A 20,071-nucleotide genomic window follows, 5' to 3' on the forward strand; every position below is an offset into this window, starting at 1 on the left:
TGACGGCTTGATGTTGCAGTGTGGTTGTGAGCCAGGAGAGTATGCATCCCAGCGGATGCATCGAACAGCGTTAACGTTATGAGCGGATCTGTTTCTGCTTCTGTGCTCCACATCCTGAGCACTGGTTTGCTTTCAACCCCCTGTGTCTTTTAGTGTGTTTTGTTTGCGTTTCTTTTTGTATGAACCTGATTAGTGATAAAATAGATGATTGGTCAGTCCAGCACTATTTGGGAAATGATTTTATAATGCATGTAAATGTGCAGTATGTCTGGTATTCCAATTAAGATTGCGATGCAGGATTCCAGTGCAGCATGTTCTGTGAGTTGACCTCATAAAAGGTTGTTTGATTCAGTTTGCAGGATGTGTATGCTTACTGTACCAATGGCAACTTAACATTTTGCATGAGGAGTCATGTTATGAATGTAAGATTTCAGTATCGACTCAGTGGAGCCAACTTCTCTGCTTTACTCAAGCACTATCTATGCACCTGACCTGTGTGTGCTTCATGATTGTAGGTAAAATTATAAAATTCTGATTATTTTGCCATTGAGTTCATGATTGCCAATCACAAATACTAGTCTTGACAATTTTGGGAAGCACTTTTTGCATTATGTTGACTATGAAATCACAATACAATTATACATTATCAATTTTTCAGCCTTGCTTCTCAAATGATCACCTTTCCTTTAGAGCCCGACCGATATTATCGGCCCGCCGATATTATCGGCCGATATTGGCGATTACTGATATATCGGTATCGGTAATATTTGGTGCCGATTTTTTTTTTTTTTTTTTTTTTTTTTTTTATATATATATATATATGTAAGTTATAGACAGCATGGACAGCATGTTGTGTATATTTGATATTTTTTCTTAACTATTTGTTCTATTGTGTTTTTGTATTTCTAGTTATTTATAATTATTAAATTCCCAGTTAAGTTTACTGTTTCATTGCATTGAGTTTATTAATAAGCTGTAAAATATCCTGCCTACATCACATATTTCAATTCATGTCAACTCAATCATATCTTTGTCAAGTGTTTGATATTTGAGGGTTGCTGATGTGGTGCCTCCTCTGGTCGTTAAGGGCGCCTGTTCGGAGGGAGGGGAACTCGTTGGAATAGCGTGATCCTCCCACGTGCTATGTCCCCTGTCAGGTGAAAAGAAGCGGCTGGCTAACTGCCCATGTGGAAGCATGGAGCCAGTTTTCGGCTCTCCCCAGATCGGCAGAGGGTGGAGCAGCAACCAGGATAAATAAATAAAAAATTAGCACTAATGGGGGATTAGCACTAATGGGGGATAAACATTTGACGATAAAAAAAAATATCGGCCGATATTATCGGTATCGGTAATTTTTTATTCCCTAAAATCGGTATCGGTTTCAAAAATCCCATATCGGTCGGGCTCTACTTTCCTTACATCAACTGCTCTGTCTCTTTCATCATCCCTTCCTTCTTGTCTTTTCCTCTCTACTCCATCTCTCCATCCTGCTTCTGTCCATCTTTACCAAACACCACTTCTGACTTCTTCTCTCCTTCTGCGGCTACCGTAGACTGAGGTTCTTTCCCATCACCTGCAGAGGAACCTTATTTACCTGGACAGCCAGGTGAGGAATTCTGACTCTGCTCCTCTCTGCCTCTGTCCCCAGCTGCTTCCAAAACAAAACAAAACCAACTTCTTGGAAGCAGACAATTAGCCAACAAATACATACATACTGTATGCAAGCCAGCAGGCATTTTGAGTCTGTTTCTATCTACATCTATTTCTGCCTCTATTTCTCTTCTGACTCTTTTGCTCTTGCTTACCACTGCTGGTGTACACCTCTTTGTCTCCTCGCACAGGTCCATCTAGTCTGAGCGCCATCTGTACCTAAGTTTCCACACAGCAAAAAAATTACAAGTTTCGAGTGATTTTTTATCTTGTTTCCAGACCTATCAAGCTGATTTCATGATATTTTCAGTTCAGTCAAATTATCTCACTGCACTGGCAGACAATCTTGCTGTTTTCAATAAATTTCACTTGATGTATGCCAGTGGCAGCAGATCAGGAGGTAGAGCTGTCGTCTGGGAATCGGAACGTTCCCGGTTCCAGGGTCACTCCTCCGGGCAGCACGTTGAAGTGTCATTGAGCAAGACACTGAATCCCCCCCGACGAGCTAGTTAGCTCCTTGCATGGTGCAGACGCCGTCGGTGCATGAATGTTAGACGTACTGCAAAGCACTTTGAGCGGCCATCAGACTTGCAAAAGCACCCTATAAATACAGGCCATATTTATTTCAAAAAGTAATCATAAAACAATGAAGAAAATCTTGAAACAAGAACGTTTCTACAAGTTTCACTTCTACCAAGTAAATGTCCTGAAACAAGTTACAGATTATCCTTAGAAAAAGAATAAATGAACTAGCAAAATAAGCTTGATAAGTCTGAATAGAAGTTAGTCAGTTCACACTTCTGTGGTTTAAACATGGTTTGAACTGGGTTTAGCTCAGCAGGTCTCAACCTTGTGCCCCCCACAGCCAAGAGTCTGCAGCCAGGTTTAGATTCCAACTCAACTTCACAGCAGCTGAGTGATGTCACAGATTTCCAAACCTTCAGCCAGACAGGAGGAGCTCATTAGTGAATGCAGCTGCTTGAGTGTTTGATTGGAATGGAAATTTGGCTGAGACAAACTGGTTTAGCCCACAGGGGTGAGATGCAACCACTACCAGCTCATTTGCATAGACATGGTTCTGTTAATCTGTTGAATATAAACCGCTATTCATCAGTTTGATTTAAAGTGAGGGTGAGAAATGTCTTCTGAGACTCACAGATCCTTGCAGAAGATGGTTCCTTTCTTATACCAAAACTGACAGGCATCCTAAAGCATTTCTCAAACTCTGCCACCCAGTTCAGGGAGTGAAGTGCTTTCTGAAGGCCCGCCATAATTGACCTGCCTGGTTAAATTAAGGACAGATATAGATAAATAGACAGATAGCTACCACAGTAATGCTGTTGTAAGGTACCCATATGGCTAGACGCTGTATTAAACATCACTTTCAGCGTTATTGTATGTACCCTACTGCAGAGTGCAGACTGCAGACACTCAACCTTTCTGATTACTGAAATGTCAGCCTTGTACAATCAAGACAGACGCGAGTAGCATGGCAAACAGAGCCATGCTGAGAGGTATTGCAAATGTCAAAACTGCATTTGCATAGAGACATAAGTTGATTACAGGAAACAAAGACTTGGAAAAAAAAGAAAAAAATTGTTTTGATTAAGTAAATTGAATGCATTTGTTTGACATTGCTTTTCTTCTGCCCTCCTCAGCTTTTCTTGTTGTTTTGAGGATTTCTAAAAGCAGAAATGTACACACAAAGGTGCAAACATTTTCATAAAAATTCAATTTATTTTATAGTACACTGTAATATACACCCGCTGGTTGGGCAGGTAATGTAGTTGTGGCTTTAAAACATCAGCAAGCATTTGCTATCCGTCCCAACATGCACTGGCACTAACGTTAGCGTTAACACGTGCATCTTCCCCATGGAATCTCATTAAAGATGAAATTAACCCAACGGAACCCAAGTGGAGCGTGGGTCGGAGTCACGTTTCAGACTGAAAACATAACTTGTCTGAGATGACAGGTTGAGAGGCGGGCCATAGTACAGTAGCATGTCGATTATTTTTATTTGACATTTCTGGCGACTGGATTGGGCTTTGGCCAATCCTGGCGTGTTCCGCCCCCAAATCGAGGGGGATTCAGCTTGTTGTGGCGCTCTCCTCAGGAAGAGCCTGGTGACGCAAGGTTAGTGGAGCTATGCGAGTTGAGCCGCAGGCAGCCAGCTGCCTTTGTGTGGTGCGGAGCCGACAGGCTGCACTGTCGGCCTGGAATCTCGGAGGGGCCGGGGTCTGAATTCGGCCTTAACAACGTTAACTAACGTTATCCTGGAATGCGAGTTTAACGAGCCAGTTACATTTCTTTGCATTCTTAGACATTACCGTTTGCTTTATTTTGTATGTTACATACAATTGACCAAGTTAGTAGTTAGTTTATGGGCTAGAAATTCTGCCAGATTACAGACACTAGGCGCCATTTTCTCCTTCATTTAAGAGAAAATTATCCTGAAATAAAGATTGATTGACAGCTGCCATGTCGTGATCGGTCGTGATATGATTGGTTGAAATGGGGTAGAAATTTGATAGTACTATGTGACGTCAGCAAACTGTAGATTACTGTTATGAATGAAATCTTGAAAAATGAACTTTTGATGTGAAAAAGTGTGAAAAACTAAAGAAATTACATTTTTGTGATTTTTTTTTTTGGCATACATTAACTCATTGAGTGCCAGCCACTTTTGGAGAACGGACGCTCCCAGTGCCAGAGTTTCAGAGCGTTTTCAGTGATTTCTCGAGGCCCACAGAATATTGTGTGATATTACTATGTAAACACCGAACACGCACAAAGAACGATGAGACTCTCTTCTATCATCTGCAAAAAAAGGTTTATTGATACCATTTTCCGTTCTTTAGTTATGAGCTGGAGAAGATAGGTTGTTTTGAGCAAAAAGACACGTTTCAAATTAGAAGCTGAGATATTCCGCCTTTTGTGAAATGAAGCATTTCAAGCACATTCACTGAGTCTGAAGCTAATATTTTCTGATGTAGTGACGTGGTGTAGTTGTGTGGTGCCCTGCGTGCCATACCACCCTATCCCCCCCTCAGCTGCAAACTCCTCCCCACACTAACACACAGCCTCATGCACCCAGTCTATTTTCGGAGCGCTCTGTTTTTGTGCGCCGGCTCCCAGCGCGACACGGAAATGCCAAACTGGACTGCTGAGAATGGTTTGGCCCTTCGGCGTCGGGTGCTGCCTTTCTGGCGATTAATCGTGTGGAGAAACTATGCAGACAGACAGACAGAGGCAGAGGGGCTCAGTTGTGGGCGCGGACTGACTGCTGTTCGCAGCCAACGTCAGCTCCAGACAGAGCAATCTATATGGCTCTGGCTGCAGCATGACCGGTTTCTCTTTCATCACGGGGCTTTTTCCTGCTGTTTTCCGGACCTTTCTCTAATCTGGAGAGCACTGTTGCCACCTAATGAGTCCGTAAAATCGGTTATACACCTTCAATAACTACAATATTTGTACAGGAGATGCCTGAGGCTTTGATCCACGTCCCACCGTCAAAAAACGCAATTGACGAACATACTCGTCCTTGGCACTCTACGTTAGTATCTGAATTGACGAACATACTCGTCCTTGGCACTCTACGTTAGTATCTGAATTGACGAACATACTCGTCCTTGGCACTCAATGAGTTAATAAATAGGTGCACTGAATACCCAGGTATTTGAACAAAAAAAAAAAAAGGGTTCAGCTCGACTTTAAGATTGTGTTACAACAGGCTCAGAGTCAGACTGCTGAGGTCATCGCAGGAAAACACAACCTGTGGACAGTTCACAGAGGCAGACCCTGATCACGGCCGCCATCTAAATGTGTCCTCTAGGTTAGAGGATCCTGCATTATAGAATCTGACTGTTTGGCTGTGAAAAGGTCTGCTGTGCTGCTGTGTTATCATGCAGCCATTCTGGTTGGTCCTTCAGACAAGGCGTGTTGCTGTGTTATCATGCCACTGTCTCCTCTTTCTCCTTGGCGCTCCGCTAGACGAAGGAGAACGACCCACTAATCTTCATGATTCACACTATGATCGAGAACTCGGCGCCGAGACCGCAACTCTACCAGCAAGTAAGCTCCTGGGCGGGTCTGGCTCCACTCAGCATCCGGCAGGGAAACACACAGCTTTGTCCCAGTTCACTCTTTTTGACATAATCGCTGTTGTCAGGTGAAAACCTCTCCATGAGGTTTTAAAAGTTTTCATAAGCGTTAAAGGATGGCTTTACCGGTAATCAACCCACTTTGTATCATTAATAATCTCGGTAATATAAGCACATGCACAGTGTTTACCTCTCTCTGTGTTTTCCTCATGGAGATCTCCCATTTCCTCCTCTGCCAAAGTGCTCCGTTCCGATGCGTTTTACGTCACAACGGAGCTGCGGAAGTTCTGTTATAGTTTACTTTTATTTTGTAAGTATGCCCACATCTGCAGATAATTGCATTGAGAGCCTTAACGAGCCTTAATGACTTGCAGCTGTTGGGGGCAGAGTTTCTGCAGACAGTAGCAGGAGCATTTTCTCTGTGAGGTAAACAGAGAGAAGGAAAAACACTGCCCATTTGCTTATAATACAGAGATTATATATGAACAAAGTGGGTTGATTACCGGTAAAGCCATCCTTCATGGCACTTTCTCAACTCCAAGAGGAACGTGTAATCTTTCAATTTAAGTTAAAACATGGAAATCGCCAAAACTGGAATTGCAAGGTTTTCACTTGACAACAACAATGTGTTATTAATTGAATTCCCAATCAGTAAAATTGATTTATAATTTTCCCAAAAATGGGAAATCTACTGTACACTACTAGTCAAAAGTTTGGGCACACATCAAAGCTAATAATACTGTAATAACACAAATTAAATTATGCAGCACCAAAAAAGTGTTACATTATTCAAAACTATCTCATATTTTATATTCCTTAAAAGTAGCCTGCTTTGGAAGGCTTTGGAAAGAATTTCGGTAACCCTTTATTTTACAGGTACCCTAGTTACATATGAACTATTTGTAATTACACATGAACACCAAATGTAATTACACAATAATTACCAATAGTTATAAATGATGTTCATATGTAGTTACATGGTAACAGACCTGTAAAGTGGAGTGAGTATATTCAACTGTAGTTCATATGTAGTTACATTGTAATGGACCTGTAAAGTGGAGTGAGTCTATTCAACTGTAGTTCATATGTAGTTACATGGTAACAGACCTGTAAAGTGGAGTGAGTCTATTTAACTGTAGTTCATATGTAGTTACATATGGACCTGTAACCTGCACCGGACCTGTAAAGAAGCTCTGGCCTGGGACAGAGATTGCTAAAAGCCAGTGGGGGATTTGAACCACTGAACTTCAGATTGCAAAGCAGGCGTCTTTAACCACTCAGCCACGAGGGCTTTCCAACTTTCTTAGTGGAGTTTGGGAGGATAGCTGTATGTCAGTCAGATGTAGTTGTCACTTCCTAGCTTTGTTATTATAAGCATAGACTTGGGGGAAAATGTTGATACTGTGTTAGTTGTAGCTTGAAAGACAGGCAATATTGATTAATGTGAATGCATTTCTGCAGTGTGACTGTGCCAAATCTTTAAATATAACTAAATGTTTCTAGAGCACAGTGCATACAATTTATTTAGCAAATAGGAGGGAGTTCCCCCCTTATGCGGATTAGGGGATTTATAGACTTGGGGGGGGGGGGGGGGGGGTATAGACTTTGGGGAGAGATGATCCGGGGGTCTGCTGACCAAAGGGGTCTTTGAGGGGCTTTGACTGGGTCCCCAACAAATTGAGAAATTGGGAAATTGATGGGGAAATGACTCATTTACAATAAGCTAACAATTAGAATGTAGAAGAATGGCTATTTTGATTATAGTTTCACTGTTACCTCTATATCTACAATACTTTTATTAGAATTTTTGTATTGGAATTCTGGACAAAATCATACCTACAACTAAATAAAGTATCAATATTTTCCCCCAAGTCTCTGTGTATAATAACAAAGCTAGGAAGTGACAACTACATCTGACTGACATACAGTTATCCTCTTAAACTCCACCATAAAATTTGGAAAGCCCTTGTGGCTGAGTGGTTAAAGCCGCTTGCTTTGCAGTCAGAAATTCAGTGGTTCGAATCCACCACTGGGTTTTAGCAATCTCTGTCCCAGCCGGGAGCTTCTTTACAGGTCCGCTACCATGTAACTACATATGAACTACAGTTGAAAAGACTCACTCCACTTTACAGGTCTGTTACAATGTAACTACATATGAACTACAGTTGAACAGTCTCACTCCACTTTACAGGTCTGTTACAATGTAACTACATATGAACTACAGTTGAACACTCTCACTCCACTTTACAGGTCTGTTACAATGTAACTACATATGAACTACAGTTGAACAGACTCACTCCATTTTACAGGTCTGTTACAATGTAACTACATATGAACTACAGTTGAACAGACTCACTCCATTTTACAGGTCTGTTACAATGTAACTACATATGAACGTAATTTAGAACTATTGGTAATTACTGTGTAATTACATTTGGTGTTCATGTGTAATTACAAATAGTTCATATGTAACTAGGGTACCTGTAAAATAAAGGGTTACCAGAATTTCATACATAGGATCAACTTCACTATTTATATTTGTCTAAAAAACACATGTCAATCATTTAAGCAAAAGCCTTTAGCTCAAAATGGAGGTTAGAGAATGAAAAACATAGAACATTCAATCAGGTGTGTCCAAACGTATGGTGTTTCATAAATTAACACTTGTGTACTAAATTGACTGAACTGGAGCTGACTGGAGCCAGTCTTGGTCCTGGTAGTCCAGTGGCTGTGTATCCACACCTCCCCCTCACCATCAACCTCTTGTTTTTCTACTTTGGATGCAGTCAGTCCGTCCGTTTCTGTCCACAGCTCTACCCCGGCGTCATCACCACATTATCTCAACTATATATCAACCTGTTTTGCTTCCAGCACATCTCATGTCATCACTTTCTGTTTGATTCCGTTGGAAGTGACCTGAAGCGAGTGCATGGCTCATGGCTCACCACTTCATAGCCATGGAGATCTCCTCTCATTGTCAGTCTTCATAATGGCACTGTTCATTGTCGGCTTTCTCTTTGGTAATGCCAAACCAGTACTTCCGTTTTCCCTTTTTGATGTTTGTCCTAAAGGGCCCATTTGATTCAGTTCTCCTGATTTTGTTTTCATATAAGAATAATGCTCTCCAATACATGTAGTTTAGTTAAAAGGGTGTATTGCAACGAAGACTGGATCCTGATTGGCCAATAGCAGAAGCTCCTTCAATTAAAATGAGGTAAACCTGCAGAGTGGAGACTTTTGACTGGAAGACTTTTAGTCATTGTTGAGTGAAGAGAGCCAATCAGGATCAAGACCAGCTGTGATGTGTTAGCCTGAAACTGCCTTTAACGTTCTGTGAAATCCCTCCGCAATCCCTCTCACTGCATTCCCAGCCGGAACAGAACATAATAATGTTCGCCGGAAAAGTCCAGTCAGGGGAATTGTCAGAGAATTTTATCACTTTACGCCAGACTGCGAAAAATCTCCTTCAGTCTGCCCTCATCTTCCACCTCCAGCCGGGCCAGCAGGGCTCTGTTGAAGTGAAGATGTCAAAAGTGAGAGTCAGTCTCCCCCAGTTTAGTGAAGGTGGTGTGTGTGTGTGTGTGTGTGTGTGTGTGTGTGTGTGTGTGTGTGTGTGTGTGTGTGTGTGTGTGTGTGTGTGTGTGTGTGTGCGTGTGTGTGTGTGCGTGTGCGCGCGTGTGTTGGGTTCCACTTTTAGCCTGTGTCTAGCCTGGTTATCTCAAGGTCTGCCAGAGAAGATCAGCAGACTGTCATGAGGTTTGACTTTGCCATAGGCTGAGAGAGAGAGTGAACTATGGAGAGGCGGGAGGAGAGGAAACAAACTACAGAAGAGAACAAGAATATAATCTGATTACTTAGCGTCAAACTTGAAAAGCAGTAGCAATCAATGGGAATACTCACTCTGAAATAGTGGACAAACACAAAACACAATTAGGGCTGGGTATCGGTACCCAATACCTTTAGGGATCGACCGAAATAATCCAGGCCAGTACCAAGTAGTATCGAAACTTCTCCAGGAAAACAATATCTTTATTTGATCCTTTTTGTACACAGATATAGACTATTTGTATATTTTTTCTCACAGCCAATCACCGCAAGCGTTCTTCGGTTTAATGCAGTGGTTCCCAAAATGAGGGTTGCGACCCTAAGTGGGGAAGGCTGGAATTCAAAAAGGGTCGCCTGAAATTTCTTAAATTAAAAAAAAAAGTTTTACACCACACACAATTTAATATTACCGAAGATGATTAGGGTCACTTGCGATTTGTTTGTTTGTTTTGAGTTTAAAGTGATAATCTCTAAGATTACCACCCACCTATGGCGGTGGGTGGTAATTTCATGTGAGATCCAAACAGTGTAATGTTACATAATGTCACTATATACTGCAAAGGCTTCATCCAATTCGACATAGCCAACATTGTGAGTGACTTTTCTTTTATGCCTCCACCAGCAATAGCCAGGCCGGAGGCATTATGGATCCGGCTTGTCCGTACGTCCGTCCGTACGATGTTCGTTAACGCAATATCTGAGGAACGCCTTGACGGAATTTCATAAAATTTGTCTCAAACATGGACTTGGACTCAAGCATGAACTGATTAGATTTTGGTGGTCAAAGGTCAAAGGTCAAGGTCACTGTGACCTCTCAAACGCCATTTTCCAGCTTGTTAACGCGATATCTCATGAATGCCTTGACGGAATTTCATAAAATTTGTCTCAAACATCGACTTGGACTCAAGCATGAACTGATTAGATTTTGGTGGTCAAAGGTCAAAGGCCAAGGTCACTGTGACCTCTCGAACGCCATTTTCAAGCTTGTTAGCGCAACATCTCAGGAATGCCTTGATGGAAGCAATATTTCAAGAACGGCTTGATGGAATTTCTGCCAATTTGGCTCAAACGTCGACTTGGGCGCAAGGATGAACGGATTACATTTTGGTTATCAAAGGTCAAGGTCACTGTGACCTCTCGAATGTCATTTTCAAGCTTGTTAACGCGGTATCTCAGGAATGTCTTGATGGAATTTCTTCGAATTTGCCTCAAACGTCTACTTGGACTCAAGGATGAACTGATTACATTTTGGTGGTCAAAGTTCAAGGTCACTGTGACCTCACACACCCAATTTCCAAGCTCTGTAACGTAACATCTCAGCAGCGCCTTGACGGAATTTCTTCCAATTTGCCTCAAATGGCGATTTGGACTCAAGAATGAGTTAATGGCAGAGGCATAAGTCCGCGTTGCGGTCGTTCTAGTTTTTATGAAAATCTTTTAGATTATAACTTTAAATCAGGATTCTGAGAATAAAGTCAGAATTGTTAGATTAAAGTCAGAATTCTCCAGGGAAAAATAAGCATTATGTGACATAGGCTGTCTAAGCAAATCATATTCGTTCGAATATATTCAAATACTAATATATATATATATATGTATAGACAGTTTTCACCAGCTGCAACCCCACAGCACTTCCTTTCTCTGAGCTTCTTCTTCTGTGTTTTATGGCGGTCGGCATCCTTAAATGTTGCATTACCACCACCTGAATTGTATCAGCTTCACAGTGCCAACTATTTACAGTGTCCACTTTCTCAACTGTTCAGGGGAAAACACTGACATAGCCTACTTCTATTTCTATTTGTTTATTTTTGCTATACGTTTAAATGTAAAGATAGGCCTATGCGTGCAATAACGTACTGATAGTCAGCTTACTCTGTAACATGTAGCTTTTATTAGCCTCTCAGGCTATATATATATATATATATATATATATATATATTTATATATATATATATATATATATATATATATATATATATATATATATATATATAAATGTTGCGTGTGTGCGTGGCAAAGCAAACAATACAACCAGAGAGCTTATATAACTACTTGGTATATGTATTTGAACATGTTGTATATGTTGAAAAATCAACATACATTGTTTCCCCCCCCATATTTATTCAGTCAGTAGTAATACAGTAGTAGCTTACTAGTAGTAGCCTTGTAATGTTTTTAAATAACAAGGCAAACGATGTATGTTTTTATGTTGCCCTCTTGGCCATTTTTTTTACCTGGTTAAATGTAAAAAAACAAAAACAAAAACTTAAAAAAAAAATAATAATAATGTATTCGAATATTAATTTTCATATTTGAATATTCTTTTCATCTTTATATTCGAATATATATTCAAATATAGAATATTATTTGACAGCCCTATAAATGTGACATCACTGATGATGTCACTGATGATATTACTGGTGGTCTACCGGAATTTGAAATGTCTCGGGTCCCTAGATTTTTGTGACGTCAAAATACGGTCACAAGCCAAAAAAGTTTGGGAACCCCTCGTTTAATGTGACGTGTGATTGGCCGCCAGAGCTACAATCCATACAGTCTCTGATGGTGAGGTCGAGCGCGGTGTATGTGACAGAGTTGACAGTTCAGACAGCCACACACACAAAGTATTGAATGAAGTATACTCTATTGGTATCAGTATCACTTTAATGGCACTGGTTTTGGTAGGCTACTGGTATCGTCATTTTACCCAGCCCTACACACAATAAAGATCAATATCCTACTACTATAATTGGAGGCGTGTGTGTGTGTGTGTGTGTGTGTGTGTGTGTGTGTGTGTGTGTGTGTGTGTGTGTGTGCGTGCGCGTGCGCGTGCGCGTGTGTGTGTGTGCGCGTGCGCGCGCGCGCGTGTGTGTGTGTGCGCGCGTGTGTGTCTGGACTGGAGTTGCAACTTCTTCTTAATATTAAAGAGCACCGATGAAGTATTCAGCGGTGAGGTGAAAGAGGAGTTTTGTGTTGCTTGTTATCCATTCACTTGGGCCATTTCACTCACTGTAAGCCCCCTATATAACACCTGTGGTGGAAGAGAGTTTTTGGGAAAAGGAAACGGGATTAGAGAGAACGCATGGAGAGCTCATCCCTTCATCCTCTCTCTCTCTCTCTCTCTCTCTGGGGTGATCAGTGGGAGCCGTGTGAAGCGTTTCCTTCCAAAATGAGATCTCTACTATTAGCGATTTACAAATGTACAATTAATGATGGTATTTATTTAAGACAGTGGTTCTTAAAGTGAGGTCCGGGGGTCCTTGAAGGGGCTCCATGCTGTCCCCAGAAAAAATGGGAATAGCTTATAATAATTACATCCATAAGTAGCACAATGACAGTCACAGAATGTATGACTATTTTGGTTATGGGTTTCATACTCTTTCTGTAATAAAACATCAAAAAGCAATCAAATGGGGGATCCTGGGACAAAGTCTTATCAAATGGAGGTCCGTGGTCTAATTTGTGTCAGTTTAGGGGTCCTTGATGTGAGAAAGTCTGAGAACCACTGATTTAAAATATAGTACGTCACTTAGGTCACTTTTAGGTCCTTGGATGATGAAATACTGACACTTAAATTAAGGTTTTGCCCATTTTCAAAACGCTTTGTATCATTATAATCTCAGTAATATAAAGCAGATGGACAGTGTTTACCTTCTGTATTATGTTTTCAGCACCGATAAATCTCTGTTCGTCTGCCTGCCGAAACTCCGCCCCCACCAGCTGATATGGGTCATTAACTCTCATTAAGGCTCTCGATGTGATTCTCCATGGATGTGCGCATACAGAAAAAATAAAAAGAAACAATCTGTAGTTGGAACAGCTGCCCTCGAGTTCACTTCTGCGTCTGACACTGTGCAGGAAAACATGAAGACAAGGTAAAGGCTGCCCATCTGGATAATTACTGACATTGTAATGATACAAAGTGGGTTGTAAATCGGCAGAGCCTTCCCTTAATCAGACTTCAGGGAATGATTTGTTCCCAAAACGGGCGAGTAGCATTATGGAATTGAACTCTTCATATCCATTCTGGCTGGTGCGGTTCCTATCAGATGGGTTGTTGTCGCCCCCTGCTGTCCAGCTCTGACCATGACTTCTTGTTTCAGGTTAGCCCAGATGACTTCAGAGATGGCTCGTACGTCCCACGCACAGAGGAGGTGGACATCGACGTAAGACGAGCACACACTCCAGCCTGAAACAAGCGTTCTCTCTTTCTGTATGTTTGGTACACACTGGATGTTTCTGAATACATTTGTGTGTGTGTGTGTGTGTGTGTGTGTGTGTGTGTGTGTGTGTGTGTGTGTGTGTGTGTGTGTGTCTGTGTGTGATTCAGACGAAGCTGAGCAGACTGTGTGAGCAGGACAAGGTGGTGAGGATGCAGGAAGACAAACTACAGCAGTTACACAGAGAGAAGGTACGTGTGTCTGTGTGTGTGTGTCTGTGTGTGTGTGTGTGTGTGTGTGTGTGTGTTTGTGTGTCTTTTTTTGGTCACTGCATAATTTCATTTGTGTTGTTTTGATGTCTTGACTATTATCCTAAAATGTGAAAAATATTAACAATAAAGATAGATGGGTAACACTTTATAATAACGTTCAGTTGTAAGTCATTTATAAGCCTTTAGGTAATGATGAACTAATCACTTACAAAACATTTGTAGATGATTAATAAATGTTAAATGTGTTCCTCACCTGTTATAAATGATGTGTAAATCATTTACAATTAATTTACAAGGCTTTCTGCATCCCCTAATCTAAAGTGTAAACCATTCATCACACATAAATATGTTACATACAAGGGGGTAGCTCTGTCAAAATTGAAGCCAATGTGGAAGTGCACTTAAACCTGCATTCTTTCGAATGGCCTGCAGGGGGCGACCCATTAGTCTGTGGACTTCTGTTTTTTGACGCCTCACGTATGGCATTTTGGCCATTGCCATCTTGGATCTCTTGACACAAGTCCAGGGGTTTCCCACAGAGCACCCCCTGCTATTGGTCCGTGATCGGCGAGCTGTTTGATCAGTGGACAAGCGACCTGTCAATCACGCCCCAAAACATAGTCTGCAACTACAACATAGTCTGAAACTAGTGATTGAGACCATGAAGACATTAGGAAAGTGTTTACTGAGGCCATACATGAGGCTTAAAAACAGAAGTCCACAAACTAATGGGTCGCCCCCTGCAGGCAAAGAGACACTTCCGCATTGGCTCCAATTTTGACAAACAAAGCTACCCCCTTGTATGAAACACATTTATGTGTCATGAATGTTTACACTTTAGATTAGGGGATGCAGAAAGCCTGGTAAATGAATTGAATTATTTAAACATCATTTACAACAGGTGAGGAACACTTCATTTACTAAAGGTTTATAGATGACTTACAACACATTTGTATTATGTTAGCATAACATTTATTAATCATCTACAAATGTATATTCATGTTTTGTAAATGGTTAGTTCATCATTAACTAAAGGCTTATCAATGACTTACAACTGAACGTTATTATAAAGTGTTACCGATAGATGCGTGTCCAAACTTTTGACTGGTAGTGTAAATTATGTACTTAATTGTGTGTTATGTAATTATGTACTGCGATATGTATTTGTTTCTGTGTATTTTATATACATTTATGTGTGTTTGTGCGTGCGTGTGTGCGTGCGTGCACCTGTGTGTGTGTGTGTGTGTGTGTGTGTGTGTCTGCGTGTGTGTGTTCCCTCCCCAGCACACCCTGGAGACGGCCCTGCTGTCAGCCAGCCAGGAGCTGAGTGAACAGAGCAGCTCCTCAGCAGCTCAGAGCCTGCTGCAGCAGAGAGACGTGCTGCAGAATGGACTGCTCAGCACCTGCCGAGAGCTGTCCAGAGTCAACACTGTAAGAACACACACACACACACACACACACACACACACACACACACACACACACACACACACACACAATGGGCACAACCAAGGTATAGACATTCACATTTAGCACAGACACTTGGCTCATATTCTCATCCAACTTAAACTGAGTGCAGCAGATGTAAGGAAATAATAACAGATAGTAAAGTAACTAGAAGGGCAATCCGCTCCCAACTTTAACGGGTTCTTCCTTGGCCCGATGCTACGTCCTTCCTTCCACAAAGCTTCAGCACAATTGGCCCTGTAAGTTTTCCTTAATCCTACTGACAGACAAACAAACAACAGACAAATGACACTGAAAACAGAACCTATTTGGTGGAGGTCAAAATAAAATGCTAGGAAAACACAATAGAAATGGGAACCAAAGAGACACTAAAGAGGTAGAAAGGTAGAGAGCCTGAACGGATTTCTGTTTGGAAGCAGATGTTGCACACACACAAGTCAAGGACACATGAACTTATGCACACACGCACACGCCACACACACACACACACACACACACACACACACACACACACACACACACACACACACACACACACACATATAACCCCATTGTTGGTGTGTGTCCTGGTTGCAGGAGCTGGAGCGCTCCTGGAGGGACTACGACAGGCTGGAGGCAGATGTCACTCTGGCCAAGTCCAACCTACTGGAGCAGCTGGAGGCTCTGGGCAGCCCCCAGGTAACACACACCCCACACACACACACACACACACACACACACACACACACACACACACTCTCTCTCTCTCTCTCTCTCTCTCTCTCTCTCTGTCTCTCTCTCTCTCACCCCCTACGAATGTGCAGGGGATGCTTTTTTTTGCAGGGGACAGTCTGAGACTGTCCATTTTGTTTGTGTAAATCTATGATCTTCCATGCTTTTGTGTGTCTAAATGCACCTGTGTGTGTGTGTGTGTGTGTGTGTGTGTGTGTGTGTGTGTGTGTGTGTGTGTGTGTGTGTGTGTGTGTGTGTGTGTGTGTGTGTGTGCACGTGTGCGTGTGCGCGTGTGTGCGCACGCGTGTGTGCGTGTGTGTCCTCAGACAGAGCCTCCGAGCCAGCGGCATGTCCAGATCCAGAAGGAGCTGTGGAGGATCCAGGATGTGATGGAAGCTCTGGCCAAGAGTAAACCTCAGAGGAGCACCGAGGGCGGTGAGGCTGTGCACTTACTTACCTACTGACATTCCACCTTCACAGACTGATTCACACAGCGGGCAAGTTACTTACCTACTGACATTCCACCTTCACAGACTGATTCACACAGCGGGCAAGTTACTTACCTACTGACATTCCACCTTCACAGACTGATTCACACAGCGGGCGAGGGGGAGTTTGACAGTCTGTTGATGGACACACACTGGCTATGGCGGGAATGAAACCAAAGACGCACATTTGTCCATATGATGTCCTGTGTCTCTTCGTCATGATGCCCCCCCTCCCATTTTAGACAGAAAAATTGAAGTTTTACAATTTTAGGAAACTAAAATGGCTTGCATGAAAGCATTTTAATTAGTTCTTCTTGGTTCTGTTTTCTCCTTAATTGTAATTGGCCAATTCCCCCTGCTCTCCCAGTCTTTGCTGCGGGGGGTTGTAGACTAGCACATGCTTCCACCGATACATGTGCAGTCACCAGCCTCTACTTTTCACCTGACAGTGAGGAGCTTCACTGGCAGGGTGTAGCGTGTGGAAGGATCACGCTACACCCCCCCCCCCCCCCCCCCCCCCCCCCCCCCCCAGTTCCGTTCCCCCTGAACAGCTGCCCCGACTGACCAGAGGAGGCACTAGTGCAGCCACCAGGATACATACCCTTAATCCGGCTTCACACCCACAGACATGGCCAATTGTGCCTGTATCTATGTCCGACCAAGCCGGAGGTAACATGAGGGCTCGAACCTGCGACCCTCGTGTTGGTAGGCACCCTAACGCCCGAAAGCGTTACATACAGTATATAGCACCTTTATCCAAAGTGCTTTACATGGTGCCTACATCCACCCATTCTCACACGCATTCAAACACAGAAGATGGCAAGCTACCACGCAGGGTGCTGGCATAGCCATCGGGAGCAATTAGGGGTTCAGTGTCTGTGCCAAGGACACTTCGACATGCAGACTGGAGGAGCCAGGGGGATCGAACCACCTACCTCTTTTATCCAAAGCCATTAGTGGACCACCCGCTCTACCTCCTGAGCCACAGCCGCCCCGAATTATTGCAAATTTATCTAGGATCTGATGTAACTATCCCTTATGCCATCTTGGATGTTATAGGACAGAGGATGAGTGTCATGGAGGCATGATTTCTAACCCCACATAGGATAAGCAATAACCACGCCCTGTGGCGCCGGGATTGGCCAGGAGCATTGAAGCTTGGGACTAAAGCACCTGGGGTTTTTCATCTTTTAAAATAAAGATGTTTAAAAAATTATTGCTGGTTACATTTTCAGTGCTGTACCTTTTCTCTGGGTAAGAATTGAGCTTGAAATTAACGATATGATACATTATATTATATGAGCTATGAACGTGAACACAACACCGTTTATATTATTGCATGTTTTTGTAGATTGTGTACATTGTGTAGATTACAATTATTATACTTATTATTATTATTACTATGCTAAGGAAGGTAGGTGACCATAATTAATTTCAATGTCCGCTCTCGAAATCGCTGTCCGTTCTCAAGAGCTATTCAGTTGGTTCATGAAATCGCTGGGCTGCGTGCCCTCCAGTGTTGCTCCTGGCCAATCCCGGCGCCACAGGGCGTGGTTATTGCTTATCCTATGTGGGGTTAGAAATCACGCGTCATGGAGGTTTCACCTGATGTTTTGTTGGGAGTTATTTGAGTAGCTGCAGCCTGAGTCTAACCTGATGGGGGCGGCAGAGTCAGGTTAGCCTGAGTCTACTCTATAAATACATTAAAGGCTGTACATGACAAGAAATGTTTTTGCAGTGTCTGGGTTATGAAAACCTCCTTCAGCCCCCATGCTAAACTGAATTTCATGTCTGTATTCCCTTTGTTCAACAGGCTTCCCTGGTTCCAAACCGCTCTCCAGCCTACAGAAGAACGAGGTACGCTACAGCCTGAACCCACACAGCACATTTTTAACATTATATTCCCACTCTCAGCACTTTAAAATCTGCCTTGGTCTTGGTTTGGCTTTGGCTTCTGGCTACAATTACTGTATGTGAGTCTGAAAAACATGGACATGTCTTTTATTTTGAAGAGAAAATGATTTTGTGACTTTATTGTAGTAACCAGTGTCTGGAAAATTACTCTGAAAAGATAGTTTAACAAATGTCTTACTGCTTCATAATGAAACAAGTTCATTTACCTCCTAAATACTATGTAGTATTGTAGTTTGTCAGACTAACAATACTTTGATGATAGGTCAAATCAATTCAATTATATTCATCCACCTCCATTGTCACATATTGCTAATGAGTCTGGAATTGAGTAACGACTGAATCAATAGTACAGTTTTGATCTGTGACTGTGATTAGTGGTGAGGGAAGATTAATGCTAACATAGTAGTGAAATATTCAGGAAAATGTAGATTTAGTTTCCTAAACTATTGGACAAGAAGTGACTAATGTAAAAACAATGTCAGGGTTCATATTTACTTCAACTGACAACAAACAGTACTGGACACTAGTCTGGAAAACTGGAAACTAGTCTTACATTATTATTAGTAGTAGTAGTAGGAGTAGTAGTAGTAGTGATATTAATGACTATATACTCCTGGATTTGGGGAACTTGTCCTGTTTGTTAATTTACCTGTTAAGTCATGAAAATACAGCCACCAAAATCCCCCATGTGTGCTGGTAAAACATACTGTACACTATGTTGAGTGATAGGGTTATTACATAGCTATCAACATTACGCTTGGTTCACACCAAAAGCATCTCAGAAGCAGCGCGTCACGGAAGCATTGAGCAGTGTTGAGCAGGAGCCTTGCCATTCACTCCAGAAGCACTCTGTTTTGCTCCCCGCTTCGCTCTGTTTTGCCCTGTGCCGGTCACAACTTGCATTGTTGAACCTTGGGGTGATCCTTGACAACCAGCTGTCTTGCTCAGCCAACATAGCTGCGACAGCACGCTCCTGTAGGTTCTCCCTCTACAACATCCGCAAAATCCGTCCCTTTCTCACGAGGGAAGCGACGCAACTCCTGGTCCAGTCACTTATCATCTCTCGCCTGGACTACTGCAACGTGCTCCTGGCCGGCCTACCTGCTGCTGACATCCGACCGCTTCAGCTCATTCAGAATGCTGCCACCCGTCTGGTATTCAACCAACCCAAATTCTCTCATGTCACTCCCCTCTTCCGGGACCTTCACTGGCTTCCCATCTCGGCACGCATCAAATTCAAGACACTGGTACTGGCCAACAGGGCAGTACACCAGACAGCTCCTCTGTACCTACAATCTATGGTCAGGTTCCAAACCTCTCACTGCTCCCTCCGCTCCTCCACCAGTGCAGGATGCCTCGCCCCTCCTTCGCTACGGGGGCTCAGCCCCTTCTTGAACTAACATCTTTCTCTCTCATTAAAAACAAAAAAACTAAAACTAAACTTTACCACAATTTCTTCAGAAGTTGTAGCTGTCATAGAC

The 20,071-nt window shown here is 42.5% G+C and overlaps 1 protein-coding gene across 4 annotated transcripts in view; it reads left to right on the forward strand.

Moving 5' to 3' along the window:
* LOC310772521 (pleckstrin homology domain-containing family A member 5-like) overlaps positions 1-20,071 on the forward strand; it is a gene marked incomplete at its 5' end in the record, with an annotated part of 483,802 nt that overhangs the window by 427,513 nt on the left and 36,218 nt on the right. For all 4 annotated transcript variants that reach the window (XM_083632350.1, XM_083632349.1, XM_083632351.1 and 1 more), the window contains 6 exons: positions 13,682-13,744; positions 13,909-13,989; positions 15,295-15,441; positions 16,054-16,155; positions 16,515-16,623; positions 18,490-18,533. In XM_083632350.1, coding sequence (XP_083488476.1) covers positions 13,682-13,744; positions 13,909-13,989; positions 15,295-15,441; positions 16,054-16,155; positions 16,515-16,623; positions 18,490-18,533 — 546 coding nt within the window. The remainder of the gene's footprint in view (positions 1-13,681; positions 13,745-13,908; positions 13,990-15,294; positions 15,442-16,053; positions 16,156-16,514; positions 16,624-18,489; positions 18,534-20,071) is intronic.

The sequence above is a fragment of the Poromitra crassiceps genome, assembly GCF_964638095.1.
Source record: "Poromitra crassiceps genome assembly, chromosome: 2".
NCBI classification, from domain to species: Eukaryota; Metazoa; Chordata; class Actinopteri; order Beryciformes; family Melamphaidae; genus Poromitra; species Poromitra crassiceps.